At 41.3% G+C, this 13,857-nt stretch overlaps 1 protein-coding gene across 1 annotated transcript in view; it reads left to right on the top strand.

The window, feature by feature from the left end:
* The window catches only part of BRCA1 (BRCA1 DNA repair associated), a 1,073,265-nt gene that overhangs the window by 844,038 nt on the left and 215,370 nt on the right, over positions 1–13,857 (top strand). The window contains exon 16 of the mRNA XM_053699586.1: positions 2,856–2,896. Within this exon, the coding sequence (XP_053555561.1) occupies positions 2,856–2,896 (41 nt within the window). The remainder of the gene's footprint in view (positions 1–2,855; positions 2,897–13,857) is intronic.

Genomic DNA, 13,857 nt, shown 5'->3' with positions numbered 1-13,857 from the left:
AGTGGCTCAGTGCATGGCGGCAATTGGGTTGATGGTATTGGCAATGAACATCTTTCCGTTTGCTCGTTTTCGTCTCAGACCTCTACATCTGAGCATGCTACGACAGTGGAATGGAGATTATGCAAATTTGTCTCCTCAAATAGATTTAGATCAGGGGATCTATGGTGGTTGTCGCCGGATCATCTGTCCCAGGGGACATGCTTCCGCAGACCCTCATGGATGATAGTGACAATGGATGCCAGCCTGATAGGACCGGGAGCAGTCTGGAACTCCCTGAGGGCTCAGGGTGTGTGGACTCGATCTGAGTCTCTACTTTTAATATCCTGGAGTTGAGAGCAATATTCAATGCGCATCAGGCTTGACTTCAGTTGGCGTCGGCCAAATTCATCAGATTTCAGTCAGTCAACATTACGACTGTAGCTTACATCATTCCTCAGGGAGGAACAAGGAGTTTCTTAGCGATGACAGAAGTAGCCAAGTTAATTCAGTGGGCGGAGGCTCACTCTTGTTATCTGCCAGCATTCTACATCTCAGGTGTTGAAAACTGGGAAGTGGATTTTCTGAGCGGACAGTCTTTTCATCCGGGGGAATAGGAACTCCATCCGGAGGTATTTGCCAGCCTGATTCTCAAGTGGGTTAGGCCGGAGTTGGATCTTATGGCATCTCGTCAGAATGCCAAGTTTCCGATACGGGTCCAGGGCCAGGGATCTCCAGGCCGAGCTGATAGATTTGCTCTACTTCCTCGGGTAATTGCTCGAGTCAAACAGGAGCCGGCTTCGATGATTCTAATCGCTCCTGCGTGGCCTCGCAGGAGTTGGTATGCTGATCTGGTGGAAAAGTCATCTCAGCCACTGTGGAAGTTTCCATTGAGGAAAGTCCTTCTCATTCAGGGACCCTTCCATCATCCGAATCTAGTTTTTGTGCAGTTAACTGCTTGGAAATTGAACGCTTGGTTTTATCTAAGCGAGGATTTTCTGATTCGGTCATTGATACTTTGACTCAGGCACGTAAGCCTGTTGCTAGAAAGTTTTAACATAAGATATGGCGTAAATATCTTTATTGGTGCGAATCCAAGGGCTACTCATGGAGTAGAGTTCGGATTCCCAGAATGTTGTCTCTTCTCCAAGAAGGATTGGAAAAAGGGTTGTCAGCTAGTTCCTTAAAGGAACAGATTTCTGCTTTGTCTATTTTGTTACACAAATGTCTGGCAGATGCTCAATCTTTTTGTCAAGCTCTGACTAGAATCAGGCCTGTGTTTAGACCAATTGCTCCTCCTTGGAGTTTGAATTTAGTTCTTAATGTTCTTCAAGGGGTTCCGTTTGAACCTATGCATTCCATAGATATTAAGTTATTATCTTGGAAAGTTTTATTTTTAATTGCTATTTTTTCTGCTCGCAGTGTTTCTGAGCTTTCGGCATTACAATGTGATTCTCCTTATCTTATTTTTCATTCCGATAAGGTAGTGTTGCGTACCAAACCTGGTTTTCTTCCTAAGGTTGTTTCCAACAAAAATATTAATCAGGAAATTGTTGTTCCTTCATTGTGTCCTAATCCTTCTTCTAAGCAGGAGCGTCTGTTATTTAATCTGGACGTAGTCCGTGCCTTGAAGTTCTACTTGCAGGCGACTAAGGATTTTTGTCAATCATCTTCATTATTTGTTGTTTTTTCTGGGAAACGTAGGGGTCAGAAAGCTACGGCTACCTCTCTTTCTTTTTTTACTGAAGAGTATCATCCGTTTTGCATATGAATCTGCTGGACAGCAGCCTCCTGAACGAATTACGGCTCATTCCACTAGGACTGTGGCTTCCTCATGGGATTTTAAAAATGATGCTTCTGTTGAACAGATTTGCAAGGCTGCAACTTGGTCGTCTCTTCACACTTTTTCCAAATTTTACAAATTTGATACATTTGTCTTGTCCGGGGCTGTTTTTGGGAGAAAGGTTCTTCAAGCAGTGGTGCCTTCCGTTTAGGTTTCCAGTCTTGTCCCTCCCTTTCATCCGTGTCCTATAGCTTTGGTATTGTATCCCATAAGTAAGGATGAAATCCGTGGACTCATCGTATCTTGTAAAAGAAAAGGAAATTTATGCTTACCTGATAAATTTATTTCTTTTACGATACGATGAGTCCACGGCTCACCCTGTTTTTCTACGACAGGTAATTTTGTTAAACTTCAGTCACCTCTGCACCTTGGCTTTTGCTTTCTCTTCCTAACTTCGGTCGAATGACTGGAGTGGGAGAGAAGGGAGGAGCTATATATACAGCTCTGATGTGGTGCTCTTTGCCTCCTCCTGCTGACCAGGAGGTGATATCCCATAAGTAAGGATGAAATCCGTGGACTCATCGTATCGTAAAAGAAATACATTTATCAGGTAAGCAAAAATTTCCTTTTTTTCATGCAGATACTTTGCATCTAAATATCTTGCAGATATTTTAGACAATACTTTACGGCATTATTATTCTACAGATCTAATCCTCCAAGTCAAGGTTACGCTGTAAACTAGTGTAGTTATTTTTGAATTAACTCATTAGATCTTTCTGAGCATTGGGGAAAAAATTCATATTATCTGTGCAATTATTTATTGTAAAGAATTGTAGAACACAGAGCATGTTAAGATGATTTTGCTGTATTCTCACTTCTGAAAATCATAAAGTGTTTATTATTTATGTGTGCCTTATCTTTCTCCCTCCTGGTAAGTCTTTTTAGTTCTCTAACATCATATAAAAATCATTATGATATGCATCTTGGAAAGGAAATTTATGACACTATGAGCAAAGCATTGATTTTTTTGAAGGCTGCTTATCTTCATTGAGCAAATTCTAATGCAATCATTCATTTTTTACTTTATTTTATCTAGGGATTGTACAGTCGTTCAAAGAGGGACGAATCCTTGATGAGGTGAGTTGGATATTTAATATCCTTATATACAACATTAGATGATTATTATCAGGACAGTGTTTATTATCTCTGTAGTTATTTTTTTTCTCTCAGAATCTGAGTCATTCATAACATGTGCTATACCTGCAAATCAAGCTTTTAATTCCAATGTACTTACCTCACAGTTATGAATAGCAGCTGTGATTGCCAAAACTCATTAATAGACTATATAGTGACTCTTAAAACCATTGAAATGTTCTCAAGAAATGTCTGTCCTACCACATTTAAAAGCAGTATGTATAAATAGGGAAATTAATTGGGATGCATCCTCGTAAAATTCTACTTTCTTTGTGAAAAAGGTTAAAAAAAATATTGTGTGATGAATTTTGTATGAATAAGCCTAATGAGTTTCCAATCGTTAAATCCAGACATTGTCTTAAGGTGAGGTCCAAAAGTAGAACAGTGTAGCTGATTCTTATTCAATACAATGTGCCCTGCAAGTTGACTATTGGCACAGTCTTCTGTCTGGGCAAAGACAAAATGTCGATCAACTTGAAGATAATTATTTTTATTGCTTACTGAATTAAATCAAAGTTATTCAATTAATTGACCCATGTTTCCTTCCTTTGTATTGCTATGTAGGTTGAATCAGTTCTGCCAAGAGGAAGGGGAAAAAAACACTTTTCACATTTTTGCTTATGATTTCAACAATCAGTACTCTTTGTCCAATCTCTGTTATATGCTACCACAACTTGATTGAAAATTGCCTGCTCTATCCAAGCTTTAATCATTTTGTTTAAGAAAATACAAGAGTATGCTAACAATTCTTCATATTCAGGTAGATAGCTACCCTCAACGTGGAGTAACTGGAAAAGTCACAAAAGCCGTTGAGATTCTCTTTCTATATTTGCTGGTTTTACAAATGCACAGCAGTCCAGTGATGCATTTCTTCAAAAGTAGCTTAAGTATGCTTGTCAGGTCCTTTTTGTTGTCAGAGGCCAGCTTTTAAAGGGGCATAAAAGTTGAAAGGCTCTAAAGTGTTAGAGTATTTTATTATTGCACTTTCTCTTGTAAGGTGTATCCAGTCCACGGGTTCATCCATTACTTGTGGGATATTCTCCTTCCCAACAGGAAGCTGCAAGAGGACACCCACAGCAGAGCTGTCTATATAGCTCCTCCCCTAACTGCCACCCCCAGTCATTCTCTTGCAGCTCTCGACAAGATAGGAAGTATCAAGAGATATGTGGTGACTTAGTGTAGTTTTACCTTCAATCAAAAGTTTGTTATTTTTAAACGGTACCGGCGTTGTACTGTTTTACTCTCAGTCAGAAATTAGAAGAAGAATATGCCTGGAGGTTGATGATTTTGGCGGTTTGTAACTAAGGTCCATTGCTGTTCTCACGCATTACTGAAGAGTATGGGAAAGACTTCAGTTGGGGGAACGGTTTGCAGATTACCTGCTTTGAGGTATGTTCAGTACATTTATTTCTAGAGAGATGATAAGATCTAGAAAATGCTGACAGAGCCTTGTATAATTGAGGTAAGCCTGATGCAGTGATTTAACAACGACTGGGATCATGCTTACAAAAAAGGGTAATATTCATGTTAATACTCATATTTCTTAGTGACAAAACGTTTACATGTTATATAGAAAGAACATTTTTTTCTCTGAGGGTGATAAATCGTTTTTTGGGGCCTAGTTTCCACATGGCTAGTGAGATACTCCTAGAAATATTTTCTTAAGGCCCTCTGGCATCGAGTGCATGGTGGGAGGGGCCTATTTTCGCGCTCTAGATGCGCAGTTCATATTCAGACTGAGACATCCAGCTTCCATAAAGGAGTCCTCTGGCATCTGAGGACCACTATAGAGGGCTTATTTCCTTCCTAAATCGTATTTGAGGGCAGGTAGGAGCCACACCAGAGCTGTGGCAAGGTGTTTAACTGTTTATTAACGTTTTTTAAAGTTTTTCAAATCCGGTTTGGGGCCTAAAGGGTTAATCATCCATTTGCAAGTGGTTGCAATGCTGCTTTAGTCCCTTATACACACTAAAAATTTCAAAGAGTTTACTACTTTTTAACACTGTTTTGCAGTTTATGTGATAGTTTTTTTTCTCTTAAAGGCACAGTACCGTTTTTATTTAATTGCTGTTTCACATTTATTAAAGTGTTTTCCAAGCTTGCTGGTCTCATTACTAGTCTGTTAAACATGTCTGACATAGAGGAAACTCCTTGTTCAATATGTTTAGAAGCCATTGTGGAACCCCCTCTTAGAATGTGTACCAAATGTACTGAAATTTCTATAACTTATAAAGACCATAGTATGGCATTTAGAGATTTATCACCAGAGGTTTCTCAGACTGACAAAAGGGAGGTTATGCCACCTAGCTCTCCCCACGTGTCAGAACCTATAATTCCTCTCAAGTGACGCCAAGTACATCTAGCGCGTCCAATGCGTTTACCTTACAAGACATGGTGGCAGTTATGACTAATACCCTCACAGAGGTATTGTCCAAACTGCCAGGGTTACAAGAAAAGCGAGACAGCTCTGGGGCTAGAACAAATACAGAGCTTTCTGACGCTTTAGTAGCTATGTCCAATATACCCTCACAATGCTCCGAAGCCGTGGCAAGGGATTTGCTATCTGAGGGTGAGATTTCAGATTCAGGGAAGACGTTACTTCAGTCAGATTCTGAAATGACAGCCTTTAAATTTAAGCTTGAACACCTCCGCTTATTGCTCAGGGAGATTTTAGCGACTCTGGATGACTGTGACCCCATTGTAGTTCCAGAGAAATTGTGTAAAATGGACAAATACTTTGCAGTGCCTGTTTACACTGATGTTTTTCCAGTCTCTAAGAGGTTTTTGGAAATTATTACTAAGGAATGGGATAGACCAGGTGTGCCGTTCTCTCCCCCTCCTGCTTTTAAAAAGATGTTTCCCATAGATGCCGCCATACGGGACTCGTGGCAGACGGTCCCTAAGGTGGAGGGAGCAGTCTAGCTAAGCGTACAACTATCCCCGTCGAGGACAGTTGTGCTTTCTTAGATCCTATGGATAAAAAATTGGAGGGTCTCCTTAAGAAATTTTTTATCCATCAAGGTTTTATTCTCCAGCCTCTTGCATGCATTGCCCCAGTTACTGCTGCAGCGGCTTTTTGGTTCGAGTCTCTTGAGGAGATTCTACAGGTGGAGACCCTGTTAGATGATATTTTAGACAGGATTAAAGCTCTCAAGTTAGCTAATTCCTTTATTTCTGACGCCGTTTTTCATCTAACCAAACTAACGGCTAAGAATTCAGGTTTTGCCAATCTGGTGCGCAAGTCCTGGTCAGCAGACGTTACTTCAAAGTCTAAGCTTCTTATCATCCCCTTCAAAGGACAGACCCTATTCGGGCTGGGCCTGAAGGAGATCATTTCTGATATTACTGGAGGAAAAGGTCATGCCCTTCCTCAGGATAGGTCCAATAAATTAAGGACCAAACAGAATCATTTTCATTCATTTCAAAACTTCAAGAGTGGCGCAGCTTCAGCTTTTTCTAATGCAAAACAAGAGGGAAATTTCGCCCAGTCCAAACCAGTCTGGCGACCGAACCAGGCTTGGAACAAGGGGAAGCAGGCCACAAAACCTGCTGCCGCCTCTAAGACAGCATGAAGGAGTAGCCCCCGATCCGGGACCGGATCTAGTAGGGGGCAGACTTTCTCTCTTCGCCCAGGCTTGGGCAAGAGACGTCCAGGATCCCTGGGCATTAGAGATTGTTTCCCAGGGATATCTTCTGGACTTCAAAGCTTCATCTCCAAAGGGGAGATTTCATCTCTCACAATTATCTGTAAACCAGATAAAGAGAGATGCATTCTTACGTTGTGTTCAAGACCTACTGGTTATGGGAGTGATCCACCCAGTTCCAAGGGAGGAACAGGGGCAGGGCTTCTATTCAAATCTGTTTATAGTTCCCAAAAAAGAGGGAACTTTCAGACCAATCTTGGATCTCAAGATCCTAAACAAATTTCTCAGAGTCCCATCCTTCAAGATGGAGACTATCCAAACCATCCTCCCTGTGATCCAGGAGTGTCAATTTATGACTACCGTGGACTTAAAGGATGCTTACCTCCACATTCCGATTCACAGAGATCATCATCAGTTCCTCAGGTTCGCCTTCCTAGACAGGCATTACCAGTTTGTGGCTCTTCCCTTCGGGCTAGCTACGGCACCAAGAATCTTTACGAAGGTTCTAGGGTCGCTTCTGGCGGTTCTATGGCAACGAGGCATAGCGGTGGCTCCTTGCCTAGACAACATTCTGATACAGGCGTCGATTTTTCAAATCGCCAAGTCACATACGGACATTGTTCTGGCTTTTCTGAGGTTTCACGGGTGGAAGGTGAACGAAGAAAAGAGTTCTCTCTCCCCTCTCACAAGAGTTTCCTTCCTAGGAACACTGATAGATTCAGTAGAAATGAAAATTTTTCTGACAGAGGTCAGGTTATCACAGCTTCTAACTTCCTGCCGTGCTCTTCATTCCACTTCTCGGCCGTCAGTGGCTCAGTTAATGGAAGTAATCAGCCTAATGGTAGCGGCAATGGACATAGTTCCGTTTGCCCGCCTACATCTCAGACTACTGCAACTTTGCATGCTCAATCAGTGGAATGGGGACTACACAGATTTGTCCCCTCTGCTAAATCTGGATCAAGAGACCAGGGATTCTCTTCTCTGGTGGTTATCTCGGGTCCATCTGTCCAGGGGAATGAGTTTCCGCAGGCCAGAGTGGACTATATTGACGACAGATGCCAGCCTTCTGGGCTGGGGCGCAGTCTGGAACTCCCTGAAGGCTCAGGGTTCGTGGACTCGGGAGGAAGCCCTCCTTCCGATAAACATTCTGGAACTGAGAGCGATATTCAATGCTCTTCAGGCTTGGCCTCAACTAGCTGTGGTCAGGTTCATCAGATTTCAGTCGGACAATATCACGACTGTAGCCTATATCAACCATCAGGAGGGAACAAGAAGCCCCCTGGCAATGTTGGAGGTTTCAAAGATAATTCTATGAGCAGAGGTTCACTCTTGCCATCTCTCAGCTATCCATATCCCAGGAGTAGAGAACTGGGAGGCGGATTTTCTAAGTCGGCATACTTTTCATCCGGGGGAGTGAGAGCTCCATCCGGAGGTATTTGCCCAGCTGATACAACTATGGGGCAAACCAGAACTGGATCTGATGGCGTCTCGTCAGAACGCCAAGCTTCCTTGTTACGGGTCCAGGTCAAGGGATCCCCAGGCAGCGCTGATAGATGCTCTAGCAGTGCCTTGGTCCTTCAGCCTGACTTATGTGTTCCCGCCATTTCCTCTCCTCCCTCGCCTGATTGCCAAGATCAAGCAGGAGAGAGCTTTGGTGATTTTGATAGCACCTGCGTGGCCACGCAGGACTTGGTATGCAGATCTGGTGGACATGTCATCCTTTCCACCATGGACTGCAAGGCCCATTCAAACATCCAAATCTAATTTCTCTGCGGCTGACTGCTTGGAGATTGAACGCTTGATTTTATCAAAACGTGGTTTCTCCGAGTCGGTCATTGATACCTTGATTCAGGCTCGAAAGCCTGTCACCAGGAAAATATCATAAGATATGGTGTAAATATCTTCATTGGTGTGAATCCAAGGGTTACTCATGGAGTAAGGTCAGGATTCCTAGGATATTATCCTTTCTCCAAGAAGGATTGGAGAAGGGATTGTCAGCTAGTTCTTTAAAGGGACAGATTTCTGCTCTGTCTATTCTTCTGCACAAGCGTCTGGCAGATGTTCCAGACGTTCAGGCGTTTTGTCAGGCTTTAGTTAGAATCAAGCCTGTGTTTAAACCTGTTGCTCTGCCATGGAGTTTAAATTTAGTTCTTAAGGTTCTTCAAGGGGTTCCGTTTGAACCTCTGCATGACATAGATAACAAGCTTTTATCTTGGAAAGTTCTGTTTTTGGTAGCTATCTCTTCGGCTTGAAGAGTTTCAGAGTTATCTGCCTTACAGTGTGATTCCCCTTATCTGATCTTCCATGCAGATAAGGTAGTTTTGCGTACCAAACCTGGGTTTCTTCCTAAGGTGGTATCTAATAAGAATATCAATCAGGAGATTGTTGTTCCGTCACTGTGTCCTAATCCTTCTTCAAAGAAGGAACGTCTATTACACAATCTTGATGTGGTTCGTGCTTTAAAGTTTTATTTACAAGCCACTAAGGATTTTCGTCAAACATCTGCATTGTTTGTTGTCTACTCTGGACAGAGGAGAGGCCAAAAGTCTTCAGCATCTTCTCTTTCTTTTTGGCTGAGAAGCATAATCCGTTTAGCTTATGAGGCTGCTGGCCAGCAGCCTCCTGAAAGAATTACAGCTCATTCCACTAGAGCGGTAGCTTCCACATGGGCTTTTAACAATGAGGCCTCTGTTGAACAGATTTGTAAGGCGGCGACTTGGTCTTCGCTTCATACTTTTTCTAAATTCTACAAATTTGATACTTTTGCTTCCTCGGAGGCTATTTTTGGGACAAAGGTCTTGCAGGCAGTGGTTCCTTCCGTTTAAGTTCCTGCCTTGTCCCTCCCTTCATCCGTGTCCTAAAGCTTTGGTATTGGTATCCCACAAGTAATGGATGAACCCGTGGACTGGATACACCTTACAAGAGAAAACAAAATTTATGCTTACCTGATAAATTTCTTTCTCTTGTGGTGTATCCAGTCCATGGCCCCGCCCTGTCACTTTAAGGCAGGTGTTTTTTATTTAAACTACAGTCACCACTGCACTCTAAAGTTTCTTCTCCTTTTTTCTTGCTTGTCTTCGGTCGAATGACTGGGGGTAGCAGTTAGGGGAGGAGCTATATAGACAGCTCTGCTGGTGGGTGTCCTCTTGCAGCTTCCTGTTGGGAAGGAGAATATCCCACAAGTAATGGATGAACCCGTGGACTGGATACACCACAAGAGAAAGAAATTTATCAGGTAAGCATAAATTTTGTTTTTGCTTGCATCTAACTATAGGCTAGAAGTAATCCTTTTTTTGCGCGTCTGTAGCACTCGTATTACAAGCTGAAGTTGAAAAGTTTTTCGCTTGCGTGCTAACCCGATGCCCAACAAGGCCAAACTTGTGAATATCGCAATTGCGTTACCGTATTCCCCCCTAGAAGTCAGGGGGAGTAAGAAAAGTGGGGGGAAATCCCAACACCCTACTTGCGCCCAAAAACACAACAGAAAAAAAATAATTTTATGTAAGAACTTACCTGATAAATTTATTTCTTTCATATTGGCAAGAGTCAATGAGCTAGTGACGTAATGGATATACAATCCTACCAGGAGGGGCAAAGTTTCCCAAACCTCAAAATGCCTATAAATACAACCCCTCACCACACCCACAATTCAGTTTAACTAATAGCCAACTAGTGGGGTGATAGAAAAAAGGAATAAAAAGCATCAACAAAGGAATTTGGAAATAATTGTGCTTTATACAAAAAAAATCATAACCACCATAAAAAGGGTGGGCCTCATGGATTCTTACCAATATGAAAGAAATTAATTTATCAGTTAAGTTCTTACATAAATTATGTTTTCTTTCATGTAATTGGCAAGATTCCATGAGCTAGTGACGTATGGGATAGCAATACCCAAGATGTGAACTCCACGCATGAGTCACTAGAGAGGGATAAAAATAAAAAACAGCCATTTTTTGCTGAAAAAATATTAATCCCACAACCCAAAATATAAGTTTATTCTCATAAATGAAAAGAAAAACTTAAAACATTAGCAGAAGAATCAAACTGAAAACAGTTGCCTGAAGAACTTTTCTACCAAAAACTGCTTCAGAAGAAGCAAATACATCAAAACGGTAGAATTTAGTAAATGTGTGCAAAGGAGACCAAGTTGCTGCTTTGCAAATCTGATCAACTGAAGCTTCATTCTTAAAAGCCCATGAAGTGGAGACTGATCTAGTAGAATGAGACTCCAATTAAGCTTGATGAATCAAAAACCTTTAACCACGAAGCCAAGGAAACAGCAGAAGCCTTCTGACCTTTCCTAGAACCAGAAAAATATAATAAATAGACTAGAAGTCTTCCTGAAATCTTTAGTAGCTCCAACATAATATTTCAAAGCTCTTACCACATCCAAAGAATCTAAGGATCTCTCCAAAGAATTCTTAGGATTAGAACAAAAGGGAAGGGACAACAATGTCTTTATTAATGTTGTTAGAATTCAAAACCTTAGGTAAGAATTTATGGTGAAGTCTGCAAAACCGCTTATCCTGATGAAAAATCAGAGAAGGAGATTCACAAGAGAGAGCAGATAATTCAGAAACTCTTCTAGCAGGAGATGGCCAAAAGAAACACTTTTCAAGAAAGTAGTTATAATGTTCAAAGAATGCATAGGCCCAAACTAAATTAAGACTCCAAGTAGGAGAGATTGATCTAATGACAGGCTTGATACGAACCAAAGCCTGCACAAAACAATGAATATCAGGAAGTTTAGAAATCTTTCTGTGAAATAAAACAGAACTTGCAGACAAACCTTTATCCAAACCATCCTGAAGAAACTAAAATTCTAGGAATTCTAAAAGAATGCCAAGAGAATTTATGAGAACACCATGAAATTTAAGTCTTCCAAACTCAATAATAAATCTTTCTAGAAAGATTTACGAGCCTGCAACATAGTATTAATTACTGAGTCAGAGAAACCTCTATGACTACGCACTAAGCGTTCAATTTCCATGCCTTCAAGTTTAATGATTTGAGATCCTGATGGAAAAACGGACCTTGAGATAGAAGGTCTGGCCTTAGTGGAAGTGGCCAAGGTTGGCAACTGGACATCCGAACAAGATCCGCATACCAAAACCTGTGAGGCCATGCTGGAGCTACCAGCAGCACAAACGATTGCTCCATGATGATTTTGGAGATCACTCTTGGAAGAAGAACTAGAAGCTGGAAAATATAAGCAGGTTGATAACACCAAGGAAAGTGTCAATGCAGCCACTGCTTTCCGCCTGCAGTTCCCTGGACAGGTACCTGGAAAGTTTTTTGTTTAATGCCATCAGATCTATTTCTGGAAGCCCCCACATCTGAACAATTTGAGAAAAACACATCTGGTGGAGAGACCATTCTCCCGGATGTAAAGTCTGATGACTGAGGTAAATCCGCTTCCCAATTGTCTATACCTGGGATATGAACCGCAGAAATTAGACAGGTGCTGGATTCTGCCCAAACAATTATCCAAGATACTTCTTTCATAGCTTGAGCACTGTGAGTCCCACCCTGATGATTGACATATGCCACAATTGTGATATTGTCTGTCTGAAAACAAATGACAGTTATCTCTTTAACAGAGGCCAAAACTGAATAGCCCTGAGAATTGCACAGAGTTCCAAGATATTGATTGTTAATCTCGCCTCTTGAGATTTCCAAAAATCCTTGTGCTGTCAGAGATCCCCAAACAGCTCCCCAACCTGAAAGACTCGCATCTGTTGTGATCACAGTCCAGGTTGGACGGACCGAAAGTGGCCCCTAAAATTATACGATGGTGATCTAACCACCAAGTCAGAGAAGGTCGAACATTGGGATTTAAGGATATTAATTGTGATATCCTTGTATAATCCCTGCACCATTTGTTCAGCATACAAAGCTGGAGAGGTCTCATATGAAAATGAGCAAAGGGGATCGCGTCCGATGCTGCAGTCATGAGACCTAAAACTTCTATGCACATAGCTACTGAAGGGAATGACTGAGACTGAAGGTTCCGACAGGCTGCAACCAATTTCAAACGCCTCTTCTCTGTTAGAGACAAAGTCATGGTCACTGAATCTATCTGGAAACCTAAAAAGGTTACCCTTGTTTGAGGAATCAAAGAACTTTTTGGTAAATTGATCCTCCAACCATGTCTTCGAAGAAACAACACTAGTTGATTCGTGTGAGATTCTGCAGAACGTAAAGACTGAGCGAGTACCAAGATATCGTCCAAATAAGGAAATACCACAATACCCCACTCTCTGATTACAGACAGTAGGGCACCTAGAACCTTTGAAAAGATTCTTGGAGCTGTCGCTAGGCCAAAAGGAAGAGCAACAAATTGGTAATGCTTGTCTAGAAAAGAGAATCTCAGGAACTGATAGTGATCTGGATGAATCGGAATATGAAGATATGCATCTTGTCTATTGTGGACATATAATGACCTTGCTGAACAAAAGGCAGAATAGTCCTTATAGTCACCATTTGAAAGTTGGTACTCTTACATATCGATTCAAAATCTTTAGATCCAAAACTGGTCTGAATGAATTTTCTTTCTTTGGGACAATGAATAGATTTGAATAAAACCCCAGATCCTGTTCCTAAAACGGAACTGGCATGATTACCCCTGATAACTCCAAGTCTGAAACACACTTCAAGCAGATTCCTTGGGGGAAGGATTAGGTTTCTGTTCCTTATTTTGTTGAAAGGAACGAAAACGGTTAGAAGCTTTAGATTGACCCTTAGATTTTTATCCTGAGGCAAAAAAACTCCCTTCTCCCCAGTAACAGTTTACATTATTGAATCCAACTGAGAACCAAATAATTTATTACCTTGGAAAGAAACAGATTGCAATCTAGACTTAGAAGTCATATCAGCATTCCAAGATTTGAGCCACAAAGCTCTTCTAGCTAAAATAGCTAAAGACATAGATTTAACATAAATTTTGATAATATCAAAAATGGCATCACAAATGAAATTATTAGCATGTTGAATCAACTTAACAATGCTAGACAAATCATGATCCAATACTTGTTGCGCTAAAGTATCCAACCAAAAAGTTGAAGCGAGCCGCAACATCAGCCAAAGAAATTGCAGGCCTAAGAAGATTACCTGAATATAAATAAGCTTTCCTTACATAAGATTCAAGTTTCCTATCTAAAGGATCTTTAAAAGAAGTACTATCTTCCGTAGGAATAGTAGTACGTTTAGCAAGAGTAGAAATTTCCCCCATCAACCCTGGGGATCTTTTCCCAAAAC

Source organism: Bombina bombina, chromosome 1 (assembly GCF_027579735.1).
Source record: "Bombina bombina isolate aBomBom1 chromosome 1, aBomBom1.pri, whole genome shotgun sequence".
Classification (NCBI taxonomy): domain Eukaryota; kingdom Metazoa; phylum Chordata; class Amphibia; order Anura; family Bombinatoridae; genus Bombina; species Bombina bombina.
The sequence above is the reverse complement of the archived record's forward strand: the minus strand, read 5'-3'. Positions and strand labels throughout refer to the sequence as shown.